General features: G+C 42.5%; 1 protein-coding gene across 1 annotated transcript in view; it reads left to right on the forward strand.

The window, feature by feature from the left end:
• The window catches only part of tprg1l (tumor protein p63 regulated 1-like), a 61,767-nt gene that overhangs the window by 16,229 nt on the left and 20,716 nt on the right, over positions 1 to 24,822 (forward strand). Inside the window, exon 2 of the mRNA XM_039756100.1 lies at positions 22,358 to 22,449. Within this exon, the coding sequence (XP_039612034.1) occupies positions 22,358 to 22,449 (92 nt within the window). The remainder of the gene's footprint in view (positions 1 to 22,357; positions 22,450 to 24,822) is intronic.

Genomic DNA, 24,822 nt, shown 5'->3' on the forward strand with positions numbered 1-24,822 from the left:
TTTGTCCACCAGGCGCTGAAAGGTTGCTGGAGCCCGTGTAACCCAAATGGAAGGACACGATACTGCCAGTGTCCGCTAGGGGTACTAAACGCGGTTTTTCCTTCGCGGAGTCCGTTAAAGGAACCTGCCAGTACCCTTTTGTCATGTCAAGTGTGGTCAGGTATTGAGCCTGTCCAAGCCTCTCGAGGAGGTCGTCCACGCGTGGCATTGGATAGGCATCAAATTGGGAGACTTGGTTAAGCCGGCGGAAGTCATTGCAGAACCTCCAACTCCGTCAGGCTTACCGGCGAGCACAATGGGGCTGGACCAGGGACTATAACTCTCCTCAATTACACCTAGTTCCAGCATGCGCTTGATCTCAAGCTCCACTTCAGCCTTTTTGCCTCGGGAAGGCGTGCAGGCGTTCTCGGACAACAACCCGGGCTCTGTCACAATGTTGTGCTCAATCAGAGAGGTCCTTCCGGGTGTTCACTGACTACCTCTCGAGCGGTCCGGATAACTGTTTCCAGCTCCTGCCGTTGCCTGGGTCTCAAGTCTGCGCCAAAGTTAAGGTCGTGTGTGTGGCGAAGAGTGGCGGGGCTGGCGGAGGAGGGATCGGGGTCCCTGTCCTTCCACGGTTTCAGCAGGTTCACATGATATACCGCTCCTTTGGCGGCGATTGGGTTGACTCACCAAATAGTCGACCAGTCCCTTCCTCTCCTTAATCGTAGGGGCCCTGCCAGTGGGCAAGCAACTTAGAGTGGGAGGTAGGCACTAGGACCATGACCCGATCTCCCGGGTGGAACTCCCGAAGAGACGTGCCGCGGTTGTAGTAGCGAACCTGTGCTGCTTGAGCCTCCTCCATGTGACTTTTAAGGACAGGCGAATCTTTCCAAATCTATCGCGTAACTGCGCGATATACTCCAATATGTTAGTGGTGGGAAGAGCCTCTTCTTCCCAGCCTTCTTTCAAAATATCAATATGCCCGAGGTTGTCGCCCATACAGTAGTTCAAAGGGGAGAACCCGTGGAGGCTTGTGGGACTTCCGATAGGCAAAAGGACGAGGGGGAGGAGCTGATCCCAGTTCCTTCCATCCTCGCTGACCACCTTACGTAGCATTTGCTTGAGAGTTTGATTAAACCTCTCTACTAATCCGTCGGTTTGAGGATGATACACGAGGTTTTAAATGCTTTATTTTCAGTAATCTGGCAGTCTCCTTGAGCGTCTCCGAGGTGAAGGGGTCCCCTGGTCTGTCAAGACTTCTTTGGGGATCCCCAGCGAATACCCTAGTAATTCCCGTGCGATGGCTTTAGAGGTAGCTGGCGCAGCGGAACAGCTTCGGGTATCGTGTAGCATAATCCACGAGGACTAAAATGTACTTGTGTCCTCGGGCTGAGGGCTCTAGAGGTCCCACCAGGTCGACCCCGATTCTGTGGAAGGGAACGTCAATCAAGGGAATAGGAACAAGAGGAGCACGGTCCCTCCTAGGAATCTGTCGCAGTTGACACTCCGGGCAGGAAGCGCCAAAGCGGCGAACCTCCTCATTAATTCCTGGCCAGTAAAACCGGGCTTGATCCGCTCCAGAGTTTTGGTGCCCAGGTGGCCACCTAGGAGGTGGGCGTGTGCTAGCTCGCAGACCTGCCGGGAAGGTGCAGCGGCACTAGCAGCAGCCTCGTCTCCTGCCCGTCATGCATTGCTACCGGTAAAGGAGGTCATTATCTAACACAAAGTAGGGGCCCTGTGGCATCGACTGACTAGTCGCTGGCCATTGACAAGGACCACTGCATTTTTACAAACTTCAGGGAGTCGTCATTCCATTGCTCCCTTTTGAAAGAAGCGGCGTCTTTTAAATTGAAACCGCAACACGGAGAGAGGGTCAGCGCCGACCTCAATGGGCGTGGTTTCCTCCCGCTCCGCCGGCGTTGGTGGATGGCGTGTCAGCCTGCGGCGGCCGGGAGTTGCCACGTCAGCCAGGGCGGCTGCTTCACCTCTCTCTGCCGGCTGATTACGGCGTGGAGGCAGCTTGAGGCGGTTCATCTCCGTCCATAACGAGGCCCAACTTAACCCGGGAGTGGTATGTGTCTCACCGCTTTTAATGTCAGACCAGTCCGCCCTAGTATCACGGGTGTGGAGGATCAGGAAGGATTGCCACGGTTACTTTCTGGACTGATCCTCCGTAGCTAATGACACAAGCGGCGGTGCTGTACCAGCGGGTTTCCCCGTGGACACAGGTTATACTGGTCTTGAATTTTAGCCATTGTCGCGGTAGCACAAAGCGGCGGGCAACAATGGAAATGTTGCTGCGGGAATCGAGCAGAGCGGAAGTTTTAAACCGTTAACGATCACCACGTCTGTATGCGGGACCGTCAGCGGGTTTGTCAGAGCACACCAAGCCCTCCTCCCCTCCACCTGCATTCCTCCTCGCCTCCAAGCGGTTTTGCGTGCCAGCGCCGCGACGCCGATGCAAGCTCCGGGTTATACAGGGAGGGGCTAGGTCTTGGGACATACCCGGCTGAGTTTGGCAGAAGGGCGGTTCTGCTCTCCCAGAGTGTGAGGCCGCCCTCTGTGTTTCCAGAAGCTCTATGAGCCCTGACATGTTCTAAACTGCGCCCCAGACCGGCTGGGTGAAGCCCTGGGGAAGTGCTTTCAGGAGCAGATAGCACGCTACCTGCTCAATGACCTGGTAGGGCTTGTTTTCCAAGGGCCGTAGCCACTGCCATACTTTTGCCCATAAGGACCAGGCTTGTTTACTGGTCGGCCTCTCAGGGTCCAACCTCCACTTGTTATTTTACTCACCTGCCAGTCTGGGGCACCCCAAGGTGGTAAAGGGGCTGTGGTTTCACTGGGGGCAGGCACTCTCCCCAAGAGAGCATACTGAGTCCCTCTTGTCTCCCCCTCCAGGGCAGCCCAATTCGGTGAGCCCCACCCGCACACTCCCTGGCCTCTCTAGATGGCCTAGTTCTGCGTGCTGGGAGCGGAGCCCGCACCGGGTCTCGCCGAACCACGGGGCACCCTCCCCGCCTGAATACTCGGCCCCGGTACGCTCCCACCTGGGTGTTTTGCAGGTCCTGTCCCCTTCTCTTCTGGGACTTCTCCATCCTGCCGACTACGCCACTGTCACAAACCGAGACAAAGACAGAAAAGGTTTGGGGCAGCCACCCATGTAATTTGGTATCCTGGCTGCAACTTCGTTTTCTTTTAAATACCAGCACTGAAGTGCTTACAACAGAGTCCAAAACAAGACTGACACAGAAGGGAAAAGGGAAGGCTTTTAAAGGGGAGACAGGAAGTGAGGTCATAAGGGTCGGGCGTGTTCATTGTTCATTGGTTTAGTCCCGGATGTGACATCAGGGGCGGAGCTGGCAAGGTCTGTCTCCATTGGCTCGGTCCCAGAAGTGACGTCCAGAGAGACAGGTGGAACCTCCCGGGTTAGGTCTACAGGGAAGTGAGAAAGAGAGTTAGTGCGCTCTGCCACATCCCGGCATGGCTCAGAACTGCCTTCACTCGAGCCCTTTAGCTGCCTCCCATGCGGCGTGTGTGACAATATATATATATATATATATATATATATATATATATATATATATATATATATATATATATATATCTATATATCTATATATATATATATATCTATATATCTATATATATATATATATATCTATTATAAAAAAAAAATCCTGGGAGAGAGAGACTAGTGAGACGAGACGTGATCTTCACATGAAGATCATGGAAGACACTTAATAGACCCACGAAAAGAAAGAGATTGGCCACGGACCGTCTTGCGGGGACCTTTAAACATGAGGCTTTGTGCCAAGAGATTGCCCCAGGACCGTCTCGTGGGGACTTAGAACATGAGATTCTTGCAAGACACACCCTACTTACAACCAATATCAAATTAAACTACGGGTAGCAAAACACTCAGTTGTGTAAAGGCTTTGAGGACACACAGATCCAGGGCATTATACGCATATACAGTAATCCCTCGCTACTTCGCGGTTCACTTTTCGCGGATTCACAGCTTCGCAGGTTTTTAAATATAGTAGTAGTATTTCCTAGTCTAAGAACAACAAAACAAGTTCGGTGACTTAAGTGCGTTGTAAAACGGGCTCTGATTGGTACATGGGAGGGAGACGACAAATCACAGCTTCCCGTTTTCTAATCGGGCCCGTGATTGGTGCTTTGACTGATGTCCAGATCCCACAGCATCTCCCCTTATCTCTCTGTCGTGGCCATTTCACTTCAAGCTTTCTCGCCGAGCGGCTTACTTTACACTGTACTGTGTGTGTGATTTTTTTTTTGTGTTGTGTTGTGGGTTAATATTGGCCCGAACAAGTTTTTAATATGGACGAGACGGGCTTGTTTTGGAAAAGAATGTCGTCGTGAACTTTCCTGTTCAAAGAGGAAGCAAAAGCCTCTGGCTTTAAAGCATACAAGGATCGTGTGACCCTCGTGATGTGTGGCAATGCTGCGGGATTTTTGTTACAGCCAGGGTTTATTTACAAGTCTAAAAACCCAAGGGTTTTAAAAAACAAAAACAAGAATCTGCTTCCCGTACATTGGAAGTATAATCCAAAGGCCTGGATAACGAAGATGCTGACCTCTAACTGGTTCCACCAGTGTTTTATCCCACAAGTGAAGGTGTATCTAGCAGAGAAGGGCATGCCATTCAAAGTCTTTCTCATTATGGATAACGCTGGTGGTCACACTACTGATCTGTCGTATTCGGGGGAACAGATAGAGTTTCTGCCGCTCAATACGACGTCAGTAATTCAGCCAATGGATCAGGGGGTTATCAGGCTGTTCAAGACCCTATACACAAGGAATGCCCTGGCGAACCTGGTTTCTTCCGTAGATGCCGCCCAAAAAGACGACGATTTCAACTTGAAGGCATACTGGCAGCAGTACACAATTGCTACGTGCCTCCAAAATTTCCAGAAAGCATTACAAGAGATGTAGCTTGCCACCATTAACGCCAGCTGGAAGAAGTTGTGGCCCGAGGTTGTTTACGACGACAAAGGATTTACACCTGCCGAAATCCAACACTCGGCAGCACAGAAAGCTGTGCAGTTGGCTGCGATCCTTGGAGGTGAGGGCTTTGCAGACATGACTACGGCTGACGTCGACGAGCTACTAGACTGCCACTCCCAGCCGCTAACCAACGAAGACCTCGAAGAGTTGACGAAGTTGGCGAGTGAAGAAGAAGAGCAGCAAGAAACAGAAGAAGTTGTCTCCCCAACTGGCTTGACTTTGGAACGGCTCGCAGATATCTGCAGACTGGCTAAGGATCTTCAAGAGAGGTCACAGAAATGGGACGACGATATGGTTCGATTGGTCCAATTTTGCAACAAGGTCGACGATGTCATGACCGCCTACAAGCTGCTCTTCGACCAGAAAAAGAAGCAGCAGCAGCTGCCGATCACAATGTTTTGTGCAGCCTCGCAAAAAAGAGCCAGTTACTACTACTACGGATACACCTTAGGAAACCGTGGAAGAGGTGCCCCAGGAAATGTTAGGTAGGTCCCTGTTATTAATAGAGTAAAGGGTGGGTTGTAAACAGTACAGGGAGGGTTTAAAAACGCCAAATACACGTTAAATAATGAAATAAATGTGGTGTCCCTACTTTGCGGAAATTCAGTTATCGCGGCTGGCCTTGGAACCTATCTCCCGCGATAAACGAGGGATTACTGTAATGCGTATAAGGACAATACGTTATAGATAAAATGTCGATGACTAAGCGAAGAAGAAAGAGCAACATGAAGAAAAGAGACTCAAAAGCATTAGAGAGAAAAAAATGTAAAAAAGAAAAAGAATAATCGACGTGCAAATTCAGAAAATAAGGAACGTAATAATCAGCCCGGAACAAGTGGAATTGAAAAAAATGCACGTCCAATCAGGTTCAGAATTAAAAGACAAAGAGTAAAAGACAAAGTAGAACTTCATAAAGATGTTAAAAAGCGTTGGCGCTATACACATGTAGAGCAGGTTAGAGATTATGAAAGCAGTGAAATTCGAAAGGCTCAAAAAAAAGTTGGCGCGATACACATGCAGAGAAAATTAAAGAATATGAAAGCAGGAAAATTAGAAGGTATCAAAAAAAAAAGAAAGTAAAGATCATAGTAGCGTAAACAAACGAAAATTATTGCTCGAAAAAAGGGAAAATAATCACCACAGACCAGGTGTCACTCAAAAAAAAGACGGACAAAGAAGGACAGAAATAAAAGACAAAGAGTACAAAAAAAAGTAAAATGTCATAAAGAGGTTAAAAACAAGGGGGCCAAACACATGCAGAGCAGGCTAGAGATAATGAGAACAGTGGAATTCAAAAGACAAAAAAAAAAGGCGCGATACACATGCTGAGCAAGATACAGAATATGAAAGCAGAAAAAATCGAAAGTGTCAAAAAAAAGAAAGTAAAGATCACATTAGCGTAAACAAAGAGAAATGATTACTCAGAGAAATAAAGAAAAGGCAAATTGAGATCGAATATATGGATATAGGTGATACGTCAGAAGTATGTAAATATTGTAAGGTTTTGAAGTTTAAGTCAGAGAATTTCAAAAACGGGGATTACCTCACATGCATTTATTTTTTTGGTTACTTTGCAAAAAACAATTATTAACTCCTGATGTAGATTGTTTTGTCTGTGCTGAAATTTCAAACAGAGAAACCAAGCTAATGTCCTTCCCTTTGCCCAAACACTGAACTTAACGTCAGTAAACAAAAGCCATGATGTTAAGTCAGTGTTTTTAATATTTAACATTTATTTAATTTTAACCCAACTTATGCCTATTTTTAAAACTTATTTATAGTAACCCTAATTTTAATTTTTATACACTGCCCTGAGGGTAAATAGTAATGGGGGTGTATTTTAAACCTAATGATTATCTTTATTTTAAATTAAATTCACAAGGAAATTTTTAAACAGTTATTAATATGATTTATGACTTTTTTAGACCTAAATTTTAAAACTTATTTAATAGGTCTTATTAGTTAATTTTTAAATATTTTTTACATTTTTTATAATTCCTTGGTATATTTTAATTAATTTTAGGATATGATCATCTTGGTTTTAGATGGCCTTTTATTTGAATTATTTAAAATTTTAAATTGGTGGTCAGTGTGCCCAGGCATGCCCATTGGGCTTCTATCCCCTACCCTAAATCCTATCCTGAGTTATGGTGGTTGGCGAGAAGCGAGCAGGGGGCAAAGAGCCCCCTAGTGTGTGTGTGTATGTGTGTATATATATATATATATATATCTATATCTATATCTATATATATATATATATATATATATATATATATATATATATATACTAATAAAAGGCAAAGCCCTCACTCACTGACTGACTCATCACTAATTCTCCAACTTCCCGTGTAGGTAGAAGGCTGAAATTTGGCAGGCTTATTCCTTACAGCTTACTTACAAAAGTTGGGCAGGTTTCATTTTGAAATTCTACGCATAAGGGTCATAACTGGAAGCTATTTTTCCCCATATAATGTAATGGAGTCTTGAGTTGGAGATGGCCTTGGGGGAGTTTCGTGTGACATCATCACGCCTCCCTACGTAAGTACGTAGAGCACAAGGAAGAACTCCAAACAGCGATCAGCACAAAACACCATTTCACAATTGAGAAGGCAGAAAAACATTATGAAGCAAATGATGCATACAAGCATATTCATAAGTACAGCTACTGTGGAAACAAAGCACGGCGTGAACCGTAAGTTTATATTAAATTAAGTTCATAGGCTACCACTAGCGTTTGTAATTTAGTGCCTGCCCATATAAGGCCGTCCATCAGCGGCAATCCAATACAACCACTGCCGGTAAATATTCACGTGTGAAGGACTGTGCTTATGCAGAGGAAGATGAGATGGTCAGGGTGGTGTTTGGCACAAACTCATTGAAACTGCGAGAGAAAGTTTTAAGTGCGGGTCTTAGCTGACATTACGAGATGGCACCAGTACAGCTGGGAACCTTCGATGCAAGAACACCAAGCGGCTCACGTGAACTGACGCAGTGCACAGACAAAAGCAACAGTTCCAAAGAGTGCTGAACAAAAACTGAATTACACAATTGAGAAGGCAGCAAAAAAATATGAAGCGTCTTATACATAGAATCATATTCATAAGTGCAGCTACTGCGGAAACAAAGCACACGGTGGAAAAAGTGAATGTCCTGCTAAAGGAAGACAGTGTAAAAAAACCCGTGCATGCAGTTTGTCACATCACAGATAAAAGGAAGGCGAGCTGTTTATTGATGCAGTAAGGAACTAATCGATGAATGAAACCTCTTATCTTTACAACGATTGACAAACACGGAATGTAACTTGAACACCTCCTACAAATACGAGCCTGATTGAAAGAAATAATGATAATCAAATCCTTGATGACAGCAACATTCAATAACACTCACAAAACAATTACTGTATATTGACAATCATGTTACGTTATTTTTAAAATGTTCCCTTTTCTTTTTCATAACTTCTACTTCTCCACTGCGATACACGGTATATATATAAATGTATATATATACCCCGATCTACAATACATACTTTAGCATAGACAAGCCACACGCTGTGGCGAATTGTAGAGTCTTAAGCCTCTAACGCCGACATTCGAGGTTCGATTCGAGAGGGATGTACTGACTATGTATGCAGCTACCCGATTCATTTTACCTTCGCATCTCCTTGGTTTGGGGCGTATGAAAAATATTAGGTTAACGCAGAATCATGTTACGTTATTTTTAAAATTTTCCCTTTCTTAGCACAAGCACAGCTAAGAAGCTTCGATGCATGTACTCCATAGCGCGTTAAAAATAACGCATTTAATCACACTTTCAATTCCAAGCAAAGCGGGAACTTTTGTCAATGCATGATTTCCTGGTACATCCATTACACTGATGCACACATCACAGCTACAAAAATGTTAGAGTCGGAATAAAGCGCGTTCCTCGACTGATCATTTCGACTTCCGAAGCCTTGATAAAAGCATGGTTTTGTGCACACTGAAAAGCAAGCAAAATTAGATGCATTACAGAAGCGGACTTTGTGGCTCTTACTGGGGATCATTGGACTTCCGTGACCGTTAGTAATTCTAAATACATCTAATTACAAAATGTTCAATGATCACACTGTTTTAGCCTAATGTACAAAATAATTTTGGCTAATGTTACTCAGAGTTTAAAGAGTAAGCTGGTCAAATTACCTTTTATGTTTCTGACTTATTTTTTTAAGAAGAAAAACTGCACTTTATGGTGAAATTTTGGTTATTATTATTTAAAGACAATACTATTCTGCAAATGTACTTAAAGTACTTAAACTACCACTTTATTTTTAAGTCTGCCCAATTTTAACCAGGGATGATATTTTTGTTTCTGTTTTGAATTCAAATGCAGTTTAAAGGCTTTTTTTCAGAAATTAAAACAGCTTCAGTTTACAATATTCATGTCCATGTCTATTATTTGATTCTGTCGCCCACTAAAACCGTTTTAAATAAAAAAAAACATTTGCGATTTGGGGCAAATTTATGTGTGCGATTACATACGATTCATCAAGATTAATTCTTACACAGCCTCTAATTAATTGGATTATTTTTTTTAATCGAGTCCCACCCTAATATATATATATATATATGTAGATATATATATGTAGATTTGTATATATATGTGTATATACAGTATATATGTAGATATGTATATGTTGTATATACAGTATGCATATATATGTGTGTGTATATATATGTATATGTATGTGTGTATATGTGTATATATATATAACTGTATATATATATGTGTATAGATGTGTATATATATATATATATATTTATATATATGTTTATATGTATATATATGTTTATATATATATATATGCCAGCAACACTCATATCAATGACAAAACAATTACATTAACAATCATCTTACGTTATTTTTAAAATGTTTGCTTTTCTTTTTCATAACTTCTTTAACACACTACTTCTCCGTTGCGAAGCGCGGGTATTCTGCTAGTATATATATATATCTTGTCACGCTTGGGTCACAGATTTGCACAGAGACACAGAAGGTCGTAGAAAAAAAGAAGGATTTTTATTCAGACACCGCAAACACATGAGCTTAAACGTGTTCCATGACAAGTCAGATATAACAGTTCCGCTAGGAGCAGAGAGAGATAAAAGCAAACAATCAATTCCCAAACTGACAGGCGCTGCGCAAGGCTTGTATTACGCGTTATAGTGCAAGGATAAGGAGCAATGTGTAGTCAGTGTTTCAGGGTTTGTGGTTTTCCCAGGGGCGTCTGTCTCTATTTGGGGTGCGATCAGCCCTCCAGCTCACACCCTCCCCCTCAGCTTTATTCACATTCCTGTGAATCAAGCGACTCTCTGTACTAGGTTCATTTAGTCGTGATAACACGTCTGCGTTGACGTGTTCAGAACCTGGTCGGTGCTTTACTGTGAAACTGTAAGGTTTGTATCTTTCTGTCGGTACAACCACTGGAGTGGAGCATGATCAGTTACCAAAGTGAAGTTTCGTCCCCACAAGTAATAGCGAAGCGCTTCCACAGCCCACCTAATTGCCAAGCATTCTTTCTCAATTGTAGAATAATTGCGTTCCCTAGGAAGTAATTTCCTACTCAAATATGTGATTGGATGTTCTTCTCCATCAAAATTTGTGACAGGACTGCGCCCACACCAAATGCACTTGCGTCTGTTTGCAAGATAAAATCTTTTGTGAAATCCGGGTTCCTTAGAACCGGGTAAGAAGACAATGCTTTTTTTAAATCGTTGAAAGAACGTTTGCAATTTTCTGTCCACAAGACAGGTCGGTTTTTTCTGCCTCTAGTAAGTTCTGTAAGAGGAGCAGCTCTATGTGCAAAATTTGGAATGAATTTTCTGTAGTAACCAGCGAGTCCCAGAAAGGCGCGTACTTGTTTCTGTGTCTCAGGTCTCGGGTAAACAAGCATTTCTTCTATTTTCCTTAATTGTGGCCTAAGTAAACCCTTGCCCATAGAATAGCCTAAGTAATGAGTCTCGGACATGCCTAGTTTACATTTCTTAGGGTTAGCAGTAAGGCCAGCCTGTCTCAAGCTTTCAAGAACGGCTTGAAGCCGCTCTAAGTGTGTTTTCCAATCATTGCTAAAAATCACGACATCGTCAAGGTATGCCCCAGCATATTCAGAGTGAGGACGTAGGATCTGATCCATCATACGCTGAAAAGTTAGAGGTGCCCGTGAAGACCAAACGGAGTCTTGTAAATTCATAGAGTCCGTCAGAGTCGCAAATGCCGTTTTCTCACAACTGCTAGCCTCTAAAGGCACCTGCCAATAGCCTTCGTGAGATCTAGCGTGGAGATATAGCTCGCCTGACCCAGTTTTTCCAACAGTTCATCGACACGGGGCATGGGATAAGCATCGAATTTAGAGACCTTATTCAAGCGTCTGAAATCGATACAGAACCAAACCGAACCGTCTTGCTTTGGGACTAATACGACTGGGCTGCACCAGTCACTTTTACTTTCACGAATTACACCCAGTGTCAGCATCTTTTTTACCTCTTTGCGCACAATATTTCGCTTCCGTATCGGAACGGCCGCATCTGTACACGAACATCAGGTGCAGTGGTAATTTTATGTTTTGTAATGTTAGTCTTGCCTGGTAAATCTGAAAAGACATCAGTGTTCCGTTCTATCAAAGATAACAGTTCTGTCTTTTGCGTGTCAGTAAGATCGTTACCAATGGTAACATCGGACTGAGAAACAGCAGCCAAGGAAGTGTTAACCTCTTGTCGGTCGTGCCATTCCTTCAAGAGGTTAATGTGTAAAATCTGGAATGGTTTGCGCCGCCGGTATTCTAACCTTGTAATTTACGGACTCATACGCTCCTCAATAATGGCGGGCCCTGCCATTTAGCTAAGAATTTGTGTGGATCCGAGGGAACCAGTACCAAAACACGATCGCCAGGTTTGAACTCACGGAGCTTGCTGCGCCTATCGTAAAGACGCTTCTGAGTTTCCTGTTCTCGTTGTTGGTGTTCCACAGCAATAGAGGAAAGCATAGAAATTCTGTCTTGCAACGAAATTAGTCGATCTGCAAAGCTTGGACCCTTAGCTGCTCTCTCGTTTCCTATCCATTCCTCACGCACCACATCCAGGATGCCTCGCGCGCCTGCCAATAACAACTCGAAGGGACTCAAGCCAGTGGGCGCCTGTGGTGATTCTCGCACGCGTACAAAACAAAAGGTAGGACAGTGTTCCATGTTGTGGGATCATTATGAGCAGCTCGCCTGATCATCTGTTTCAATGTTTTGTTAAATCGCGCGGTTAAACCATTCGTTTGAGGATGGTAAACAGTAGTACTCAATTTCTTAATAGCAAAGCTGTCACACAATTGTTTCATCACGCGAGAAGTGAAAGGTGTGCCCTGATCAGTTAAGATTTCTCTAGGGATACCAATACGAGTAAAAGTTTCACATAGTGCTTTGGCTACAGCGAAGAGTTGGCCTTTTCAGCGATCATTTCTGGATATCGTGTCGCATAATCAACCAACACCAGCAAATATTGGTACCCATCCTTAGTCTTAGGTAATGGTCCCACAATATCTAATCCCACACGCTGAAAGGGAACTTCCAATATGGGCATAGGACAAAGGGGAGCCCGAGGAGGCTTATAAGCAGAGACGATCTGGCAGTCTGGACATGAAGTACAAAATCGTTCAACATCTTTTCCCATATTAAGCCAATAAAATCGTTTTGATAACCGGTCTCTAGTTTTGTCGGCACCGAGGTGCCCCCCCAAGATGTGTGAATGTGCCAGATGCAAAACAGTTTCCCTATGTGCTCTAGGTACCACCAGTTGTTCAATAAATTCCCCCTCCAAATGATCTGAGATCACTCTGAAAAGGCAACCGTCCTTTTCTATAAAGTGTGGGTTTTCACACCCCCGGAATTACGCTCTTGGTAATAAGAGGCATTAGCAGGGCGAGCCTGTTTAAATGCATATTCTAATGAGCTATCAGTATGCTGCAAACGCACAAAATCTGATTGTTCGTTAACACTCGGTTTGTGTTCGAGGCGTTTGCAATCTGGGAAGATGTAGAAGGAGCAGCCCATTCTGGAAGATTGTCGGGGGTGACCTCCTCCGTCTCGCTGGAGAGATCGGGTTCAATATCTAAGTTGGGCTCTAGATTTTCCCGGCCGCTACCAGTTCTTCGTCTTGGATTTCTTCTTCTTCTCCCCCCCCACCAAGTTCATTAGTGGACTGGACTACTGGTCCCTTACATTTATTAATCAGTTTCGAAAAAGGGCATTTCTCCGTCCTATGAGTAATGGCCAAGGGCACGAGTCCAAACGGCAGACCAAACCTTAAAGTGGCCCCTATAAGTTAAAGGAAGAAGTAAAGTCTGATAATCTTTAACATCACCATGTACACAGCGTATTTTACAGTCTCACAGTCTCTAAGGCATTGTTCATTAAGACAGTCTCGTCTCACAATACAAAGGTCACTTCCGAATCTAACAATGCTGAGATTTCTCTGTCCCCAATTTCACCGGATCAACAAGCCATCTTTTCCATCCGGATATGTAATAGTTGAGCAACAAATCTCGGCCAGTCCAATCTCCATTGAATGAGCTGGAGACAAGCGACAATCTCTTGCCAAATGGCCGAGCTGATCACATCGGAAACATCTACGGTCGGCTCCGTTTCGAAATATCCTCTCACGACGTCCCACGTCGACGTGCTCTGTAGCCTCCACGGTCTGTCGACCGCTGTTGCCGCTGTCTCCCCAGAAACAGGCGTCCCATCTACGACTGGATTTCCGGGTCCTACCTGACCCCATTAGATTTTCAGGTCCTGCAGCTTGTCGATCGGAGCAAGAATGTCCTGGGCGTTCGTTCACAGGTTGCGCAGCACGAAATCCACCGCTCTTTCTCCAAGTGGACTGTGAACCCTCTAATCGTCTGGACATAATCGTTAATGATTTAATATCATGGCGTAGAAATTCATCTCGAAGAACTTCAGGTATGCCGCCAGTAATATATTCCGACAACTGTTTCCATCACGTCTCCTTCAAACCAACAGTGCACTTTATGTATCAAATCTTGAATTTGCGCGGATTGGGTCATCCATGTTTAGTTTCCAGTCTTTAAGTGCAAATGTTTTAGACTTCTGAAATAAGTCTTGGGCGCATCCATCTGTGCAACCACTCCTGGTACCACTTGTCACGCTTGGGTCACAGATTTGCACAGAGACACAGAAGGTCGTAGAAAAAGAATGATTTTTATTCAGACACCGCAAACACATGAGCTTAAACGTGCTCCATGACAAGTCAGATATAACAGTTCCGCTAGGAGCAGAGAGAGATAAAAGCAAACAATCAATTCCCAAACTGACAGGCGCTGCAAGGCTTATAAGTCGGCGGAGTACCTACGAGGCTTGTATTACGCGTTATAGTGCAAGGATAAGGAGCAATGTGTAGTCAGTGTTTCAGGGTTTGTGGTTTTCCCAGGGCGTCTGTCTCTATTTGGGGTGCGATCAGCCCTCCAGCTCACAATATATATATATATATATATATATATATATATATATATATATATATATATATATATATATATATATATATATATATAAATATATAAATGTAGTTGTAAAGGTTGTCACCTATTTTGTGTGCTTTTAACTGTTTCTGCCGCTTGCTCTCTTTAGAGTTTATGTCTGAGGGAATATTGTCTTAAGTGATATTTCTTTAAGGGGAGCAGGGGGCCAAACCACACCTGTGGGTCCTTGCCAAAACGCGCTTTGGTGTGACATAAAGAGAACCTACTTTAAAAGGCAAGAAGGCGCGTATTTTTAAAGGAAGAAGAAAGACTGTTTAAAGAAGGAGCTGGGAAGGTGAATAAAAAAGAAGCTATCGGTAAAGCACATAAGGCTCCGTAACAATAACGGTTGGGTGCACGGAACAGGAGTGCTGGCTAATCAGAAAGGATCTTCGAAGCGCACGGCTTTACTTTGCATTTTTGATGCTGGCATCTGCCATGGACTGACGTTAATGACAAGACACCTGGGTGACAGACTTCAAACTTCTACAGAAGAGTCATCGCCAGGCTGGTGTGATCACTTCTTTTGTATAGATTAATAACGAAGCGGTGGAATATATTTGGCTTGAACACTGGATTTATCGCAGACTTTCCAGGCCAGTTGAACACAAACTTAAAACAAAGTTAATATTAAAGGGACTAGGGAATGTGTGTGTGTCTAATTTATATTTGTATATATATGCATATATAGGTGTATGTACTGTGGATATATCTGTGCTGTCTGTAAATAGGGGATATTTCTGTTTCTTTTCCTTTCTTTCTTTCCTGTTTCGCCGTTTTCTGGGGAGTATATTATAGAAAGTTTAAGGGGGTGGGCATATTGATTAGTGTTTGTTTAGTTGTTACAGATTTGATGAGGATTGGTTTATAGGGTGTTTATTGTTTGTAATTGTTGGGGTGGTTATTTCCTTTTATAAATTCCTAAAGGACATTTCCAGCTGAGGGGATCAAATTGGGGCTAAGGTTCTGTCTGGTTCCGTTCCAAATAGAATAATTTTTCCTAAGAGTAGGAGATTTTCTGTGTGTGCCAGAGTCCTCGTCCAACCTAAGAGGAACTCGCTACATTGTTATATGGGAATAACGTTTTTTTTCTTTTTAACAATATCTTCGTTTTCATTCTACTTTTCTAGGTGTTCTAATTGTTTAATTAATCCATTATTTACTAATTAGTGGGTCGGATGCTAAAGTAGTTGCAGCCTTTGATTATTCAGTGTTGTTTGCTAGGGTGTCTGCTTTGCTGATTTTTAATTGTCATTAATAAGATAGGATATAGCGGGTTGGATAATGGATGGATGGATGAAGATACAATGAAGGGAAAAAACTTCACAGAGAAAGGACAAAATATATATAATAAAATTGACAAAAGAGAGTTAAGCATTTAAATCTATAGCAAAAGCAGAAATATTTCTAAATGTCTTATAAATGTAAAAATCATGCAGCTGTGCTTTTCTGAATGTAGAATAAAAGAAAAATAATACCAGATAGTTAAATAAGATCAGTGTTATGAGGTGTTGTCACTGATTAAGAAACTGGTTGTAATAAAAACCTGCAGCCACAGTGTGCCCCCAGGACTGAAGTTGGGAAACACCAACCAGAAAGCAAATGACTAAAGTTATAGACCCTAGGTGTTATGAAGATCTTGAGCACAGCATTGCCATATCTCCCATGTCAGTACTTTAGTAATGTACTGTATAAAACCATAGGTGAAGGGCTTAAGCCTTTCACTCTTATAGTGCTCCTGTGTAGTATAATTATCTCCTGTACCATCATCAGTCCACACCTTGAACCTGACCCAGTCATTCAATACATAAGACAAAATGTTCCTCTGGATATCAAGAGTGAGCCTGATATGGCCGTGCAATACGTAACACAGAGAATGTAAAAGGCAGGTGCCATCTCCGGGCATGGAAACTACTCGGTAAGTGACAGTTCTTTTGATCGATGGTGATCACCTCGATAGACATGTTAATGGGGTTACGGTTGGAATGATAAAGGAAATGGGTACCTAAACAATGTAAAGTAAGTCTAAAATACGTACACAATAACTATAATCGTAATAAATGAACAATAAAACAGTGGAGAAGCCGTGGATTAAATTAAAAGGCTGTAGTTATCAGCAGGGAGACGTGAATCCCGTGGCATAGCAAGGTAGAGACTGGAGCGGCAGACGGCCTTATATAGGCAGGCAGCCAACAACGTGGAGGCGTGGGGATGGGGGAACTCAACGCCGCCTCACTTGGCGACCGCGCTGCAGGCTATAGACGTATATATATATGTACGTAAGTAGGATTCAGTTAGCTTTGGGAACCCGCGTACCAAATTTCTTGAAGATGGGCCCATAAGTAATAAAGACCGTTGGAAAGTTCAATATGGCGGCCGACAGTGGCGTCATACCACCAAAATAAGTACGTACTTGTTTCGGTTAGCGCAGGGAAGCTGCCTACCGAATTTCGTGAAGATGGGGCCATAAATAAGAAAGTTTAACATGGCAAATATTGTCGACCGTTATGACCGTTATGCGTAGAATTTCAAAATGAAACCTGCTTAACTTTTATAAGTAAGCTGTAAGGAATGAGCCTGCCAAATTTCAGCCTTCTACCTACACGGGAAGTTGGAGAATTAGTGATGAGTGAGTCTGACGTTGGAAAGTTCAATATGGCGGCCGACAGTGGCGTCTTACCACTGAAACAAGTACCTACATCGGTTTCGGTTAGCGCAGGGAAGCCGCCTACCAAATTTCATGAAGATGGGGCCATAAATAAGAAAGTTGAACATGGCAGACGTTGTTGACCATTATCGACCGTTATGACCGTTACGTGTATAATTTCGAAATGAAACCTGCTTAGCTTTTGTAAGTAAGCTGTAAGGAATAAGTCTACCTACACGGGAAGTTGGAGAATTAGTGAGTGAGTGTGTGAGTGAGTCAGTAAGTGAGTGAGTCAATAAGGGCTTTGCCTTTTATTAGTATAGATATACAGTATATGTATGTGTATGTATGTATGTATGTACAGTGCATCTGGAAAGTATTCACAGCGCATCACTTTTTCCACATTTTGTTATGTTACAGCCTTATTCCAAAATGGATTAAATTCTTTTTTTTCCTTAGAATTATACACACAACACCTCATAATGATAACGTGAAAAAAGTTTACTTGAAGTTTTTGCAAATTTATTAAAAATAAAAAAACTGAGAAATCACATGTACATAAGTTTTCACAGCCTTTGCTCAATACTTTGTCAATGCACCTTTGGCAGCAATTACAGCCTCAAGTCTTTTTGAATATAATGCCACAAGCTTGGCACACATATCCTTGGCCAGTTTCGCCCATTCCTCTTTGCAGCACCTCTCAGGTTCCATCAGGTTGGATGGGAAGTGTCAGTGCACAGCCATTTTAAGATCTCTCCAGTGATGTTATATCGGATTCAAGTCTGGGCTGTGAGTGTGACTGGGCCACTCAAGGACATTCACAGAGTTGTCCTGAAGCCACTCCTTTGATATCTTGGCTGTGTGCTTAGAGTCGTTGTCCTGCTGAAAGATGAGGTCAGGAGCGCTCTGGAGCAGGTTTTCATCCAGGATGTCTCTGTACATTGCTGCAGTCATCTTTCCCTTTATCCTGACTAGACTCCCAGTTCCTGCTGCTGTAAAACATCCCCACAGCATGAAGCTGCCACCACCATGCTTCACTGTAGGGATGGTATTGGCCTGGTGATGAGCGGTGCGGCCAGCCAGCTCTAGGAAGAGTCCTGGTGGTTTTGAACTTCTTCCACTTATGGATGATGGAGGATACTGTGCTCACTGGGACCTTTAAAGAAGCAGAATTTTTTCTGTAACCTTCCCAGATTTGTGTCTCTAGACAATCCTGCCTCTGAGTTCTACAGACAATTCCTTTGACTTCATGCTTGGTTTGTGCTCTGACATGAACTGTCAACTGTGGGACCTTATATAGACATGTGTGCGCCTTTCCAAATCATGTCCAATCAACTGAATTTACCACAGGTGGACTCCAGTTATGCTGCAGAAACATCTCAAGGATGATCATGGGAAACAGGATGCACCTGAGCTCAATTTTGAGCTTCATGGCAAAGCCTGTGAATACTTATGTACATGTGCTTTCTCAATTTTTTTATTTTTAATAAATTTGCAAAAATCTCAAGTAACTTTTTTTCACATTGTCATTATGGGGTGTTGCATATAGAATTCTGAGGAAAAAAATTAATTGAATCCATTTTGGAATAAGGTTGTAACATAACAAAATGTGGAAAAAGTGATGAGCTGTGAATACTTTCCGGATGCACTGTATATATAACTAGCAAAATACCCGCTGTGATAAGGCGCTATATAGCGCCCAACTCGACACAGACCACGCAGAGGCACGTGTTCACACTTAAGGGTTTTATTTTATTTCTTCAGCCGTGGGCACACGTCTTCCCCGTGTCCCCCAGGCCCAACACAGTTCAAGCACAAAAAACCCACACAAACCAAACTTTCCTGCTCCACCACTCCTCCCAGGCAACCTCGTCCTCTTCCTCCCGATTCTGGAGGTGGCTGGCCCTTTTTATACCCCACCCGGAAGAGTTCCAGGTGATTGACCACCTGGTCCTAATTGCCCTTCCGGGTGGGGCTGAGAAATCAAGCAGTCAGGCTGCAGAGTCCATGCAGCTCCCCCTAGCGGCCACCCGAACCCCCAACCAGGCTGTGGAGGACTCCATCTTCCATTTAGCCCTGCGGGTGGTTGGGGAATCACCGTCCGCCATGGAGGCTGCCACCAAGCGTCCCGGGGGAGGTACTGAACTGTCCATGGTGGCTCCCCCGGAATATACGCAGCAGGGGCGTCCCGGCCGGGCATGGGACCCGGCTGTCCGTCACACTGCCGCGCAGCGAGAAGTAGTGTGTTAAAGAAGTTATGAAAAAGAAAAGGAAACATTTTAAAAATAACGTAACATGATTGTCAATGTAATTGTTTTGTCACTGTTATGAGTGTTGCTGTCATATATATATATATATATATATATATATATATATATATATATATATATATATATATATATATATATATATATATATATATATATATATATGCAGATCTACATATATATACATATACAGATCTACATATATATACATATTGTCACGCACATGCGAGTCGGAGACCGCGGAAGGATCTTAACACACCTGGGAAAACATTCGCGGTAGGGAATGGCGGGGTACTAACTTTCTTCCTGTGCTTCCTTTCAGAAAAAAAGACACTCCGCCACCATAAGACTGAGTTTTACCCGCACTACGTCTACTTCCGCCCTTCCTCCACCATCTTTCCTGACGTCATCGATCCCATCATCCCTCACGGCTCCTTCCCTTCCCCTCCTGACGGCGCGGCTCTCGGAGCCCGCTGCACTCTGGCGACGTCTGTTCCTTCTGCTCCGCACCCGGGGATGGCCATTCTGCGGTCCGGCGACGGCCTCTGGGGCAAACCGCTCCCGCGGCCAGTGTGTGGGGTCCGCTGCTGCGCCGGGCCGTTCACAGACATATGTGATATTAACACATTGTACCTGGCGGAGCATCCTACCGACTACACCACTGTGAACGCTGGCCCGGACACACACAAACGGACATCTTTGTTTCACCCAACACACCGTTTATTTTCAATATATACAAGCAACAGTCACGTGCACAAAACCCCAGTGCCTCTTGCACCGATTCCCCACAGTCCAGGCCTTACAGTCTCTGTGCCTTTTCCTTGACCGCCTCCGTCCTCTCTCCAGCTCTGTCCACTTCCACCCGACATCCAATAGGAACCCGGATGGGCTCCAGCTGCTTCCCGGCAATCTCCCGCGGACACACCCCCGTGTGGCGGAAGTGCCGGCTGCGCACCCGGAAGCCATCCAGGTGTCCCCTGTCGTCTTCCCCCCGGCACTTCCTGGTGTGGCGGCAGTGCCGGGGTCCCGGGATAATCAGGCACTGGGGCGCCGCCTGGCGGTGGCCACGGGTCTCTACAGGGCTGGGCTTCCAAGCCCTCTACCCGAGGCCTCCAGCATAACCAGGACGGACGCCCCCTCTTGGTCTGGAGGTGGCACAAGCCCTCCTCTGGTCCTCCTGGGCATCGGCCAGGGACCACAAGGGATATACCGGCATCGGGCACCGCCTGGCGGTGGCCACGGGTCCCTACAGGGCTGGGCTTCCAAGCCCTTTACCCGAGGCCCCCAACATAACCAGGACGGACGCCCCCTCGCGATCTGGAGGAGGCACAAGCCCTCCTCTCGTCCTCCCGGCCGGGCACCACAATATATATACACATATCAACATATATACATACACACAAACACATATACATATATATATATACATACATACATACATACAGATAAATATACATATATATATATATATATATATATATATATACACACACATACACATGCATATATATATATATATATATATATATATATATATATATATATAGCAAAATCCCCGCGCTTCGTAGCGATGAAGAACTGCTTTTAAATATTTATTAAGAAGAAAAGAAAACCTTTTTAAACTGCGGGAAAATATACCAATAACTATCTGTTAAGGATCTCTTTGTATACCACGTTGTCAGTTCAGCAGTCCGGTTGAAATATGACCAAGCTGTGCACTGAGATTACTTTTGAGAATGCAACGTATAGTTTTGTCCAGGAGGAAAGCAATGTTGCCACAAATCAATGGCAACCTTTTGTAGGGTCTGTCCCTGAGACTTATTAATTGTCATCGCGAAGCAGAGCCTTACTGGAATTTTGAGGCATTTGAATTGAAATGGGAGATCAGAGGGTATAACGGTGATGCGAGGAATAGAATGAGTGTGGCACTCTGCTGTTTTTTTGTGTAGCTGCCTTCACACAGCTCCTCCGCTGCTTTATAAACGAATGCCATATAAGGCCGTCGTTTATCCTTGCTTCGAGGTTCTGTACTGTTTTATTGTTCGTTTATTACGATTCTTATAGTTATTGTGTAGCTATTCGAGACTTACTTTACTGAGTGAGTGAGTCAGTCAGTAAGGGCTTTGTCTTTTATTAGTGTTCTGAAGATTTCTTTGAGAAAGTAAAACAGATAAGAAAATGCTGTATTTTGCACTGAAACCGATGCACCCCAATACTACCAAATATTCACTTCTCCCTTCTTCAATTCTGTACCAGATTAAGCCAGTTGGATTTGTTTGTGGCTTTTTCTTATTGTTAAATCAAGATACAGTATAAATGATCATCTTAACTACTGACACTTGTGACAAATTACAGATCCATGCAAGAAGGAGACTCTTTAATCTTTCCATCTGTGAACTGCCCATAAAATGTGCTAATATATGTTTTATAAAATAAGTGCTTCTGTGCTTTGTGCATTTAATTTAAGTTTAAGAATTTAAATGTGGTTTTCTGCCCAATTACTTTCTATTTAGACGGGGCATTCTTACCTCATGGCTGAGTAGGTAGGTTCTTTCTGGCTGTTTTTGTGACTGCAATTTATTTTGTATATCCTCATCATATTTTTATGATGCAAGTTCAGATATTTTTTTTGTGTGGATTAAATAGAAAGCTGAAAACATGACTCCACAGAATAAATTAAAAGTGATGAATTAGTTTTATATACCTTGGAACTTTGTTTGGTGTTATGCTGCAGAAATTTATCTACTCTTATATACTGTTTTTTGATAATAATTAGATTGTACTAAAAAGTGTCATTATTTTTTACTTCTGTTGAGAACTTTTGGCTCACTATATGTAAAGCCAATCTGTAGTTTATATTTACCAAACTCTCTTTCAGCCAGGCACTATTGAGCAAGCTGTGAATGACATCCGAGCTGTTGCCATGCCTTCTGAGGATGGAGAGGTGCAGAGTGTTTGGCTCCTTACAGAGTAAGTGACTTGTAGTTCTTAAATATGCAATACAGGATTTAAAAGCACAAAACTTGTTACAGTGACATGCAAAAGTTTGGGATCAATTTACAATTTGCATCACCTGGGATTTCCTAGCAATGACTTTGAAGAAGGCATAGCGCTAACAAGCTAATTAAGGTTGGTGACCTTGGGAAACATTATCTGAGACCTCAAATATCTTGGGGTGCCCAAAGGTTTCCATGGTACTCATTTTCTTTTTTCACTGTAACATTGTACAAAACAACAACAATGCACTAATCCTTCATAAAATGCTGAAAAGAAACGTGTCATATTTAACTTTATGCCTTTTGGTGATCAGTTCCTCTTCTGCTAATTTAACCTTTCACAGAAACAGACATTTTAAGTAAAGGTGCCCAAACCTTTTGCATAACACTGTAACTAAGATGGTTACCAGAAATGAACAATAAAGCTCTTTATAAGAAAATAAGAAATAGAATATTAGAATTATTCTGGTTCCCAGATAGTTTTGACAAGTAATAAGTCATACATTAAAAATACCATGTCTACTTAATTGTATTGTTGAATATTTTAATGGGAGCAGATATAAATTTGCTAAAAATGGAAAAATATTTTCAGTTACTTTTATACCTACGTTTTTTATATCAATGCAGCTTAAAGAAATTCATACATTTGGACAATTCCAACAACTGAAAATTGTTAGAGTGCAGTTATTATCTGGTTAAATAAAGCATTGCTTAAGCTGCTAGTTCATGTTTCTTTTGAGGTTTGATGCTCTTCTTAACAATAGCAGTGGTGATTGTATCCTCACTTTTCACATAGTTAATGCCTTTTTAAAGTAGGTAGCATAGTGTACTTGCTAAAGAGAAGAACTTGATACTCAAATACAAGATTGTGGTTTCTATTTCACTCTAATATGATGTAAGTTACAAATCTTTGAAGATTGTATTTTTTGTCAAAGTCCCAGAATTAGAAGGGAAATTGTTATTTTTTGGTGATTTACATCAGTGAAATGTAACTCTTTTGTCAATCAAAAATGAGCAAAGCATAATGCTCTAGTATTGTATGATCTGTAATCATCTCAATATTAAGCTTTTTGGCAGAGGAGTAATTAAAAAATTAAAGACTGAAGTCCAGACAGGATAGGATTAACCTTTGCTACTACAGCAAACTTTTCTTTATAATTCATTACAGATATATTAAAGCCTTGAATTTTGATTATCCTTATTTTAACAAGCTTCAAATTCCGTAAACAAAATCTTAAACTGCCACTCATTTTTAATCATCAGTGGACAGAATGGCCAAGAATGATTCTAGCAGGTTACTTCTTTTATCACTATTTTCCATATTAGTTCATGGAAGCGGTGTGCTCAAGCTTGCCAAAAAGAAACGTGTCTTTTATTTGGGTGGTCTTGCACTGAAACCAAGATAGTTACATTTATATCTCACAAACTGTACACATTCCAATCCCGCTTTGCACCATCAACACGGCTAAAGGCTTGTTTGAAAAGTACTTTGATATGAGCCACAACTAAAGTATTCAGGTTATTCTCAAGTCATAATAAAATGGTTAACTAGCATAGAGGAAATCATAAAATACTTTTTCATGGTGCTGTATGTAGTGTATTGCAGATTTTTGACAATGATTTTCTTCTGAATGAATAAAGAACACATTTTTTGCTTTCTTCAAAACTTTTTTTACCATGGCAGTATGTGCTTGTTGGCTGGAAATGACTCAATTGGCAAGGGTCAAAATAATTGAGGTTTATATGAAAATGAACTAGCTGAAAATTTAAGTCTGTGTTTAATTTGCTGACCCTAACTATCCCAGTTGTGGGGTTAATTTAACTAGGGAGGATTACTTTTACATACAGTGTTATTTGGTGTGGTAAGACATTGTTCATTCAAATAATGACAATTACAGAAAACAGTCAGTGTCAATTTGCAAATAGAGGAAATTTGGTACTGTGTAACTCAACTGCACAACCAACATATTTTAGCATATTATTCATAGTCCTTGGTCCACCAGCTGAAACCAAAATAAGACTATGTATGCTGGAAATTGTGGTTAAAATGTACATACAGGTACTGCATACAATTTGGAAAGAAGCAAGTCTAAAGCCACCTTCTATTGACAGTTGAATCTCTTGCTAAAATCTCAAAGGTGACTCGTTGAATACACAAGTTTCCAACTATATCCTTGTGTTCTTGTTATACTCATTTTAAAGTAAGAGTTTTAATTCACTGTACTAATTCCTTTCTTAATTTTGAACACTTCAGTCATGTCACTTCTTAATCATCTTTTGCTTCAATTGAAGAGACTCTTCTATTTTAATCTTTCCTCTCATAACTCATCATCTGAAGTCTTGGAAT

The sequence above is a fragment of the Polypterus senegalus genome, chromosome 6 (genome assembly GCF_016835505.1).
Source record: "Polypterus senegalus isolate Bchr_013 chromosome 6, ASM1683550v1, whole genome shotgun sequence".
Lineage (NCBI taxonomy): Eukaryota > Metazoa > Chordata > Cladistia > Polypteriformes > Polypteridae > Polypterus > Polypterus senegalus.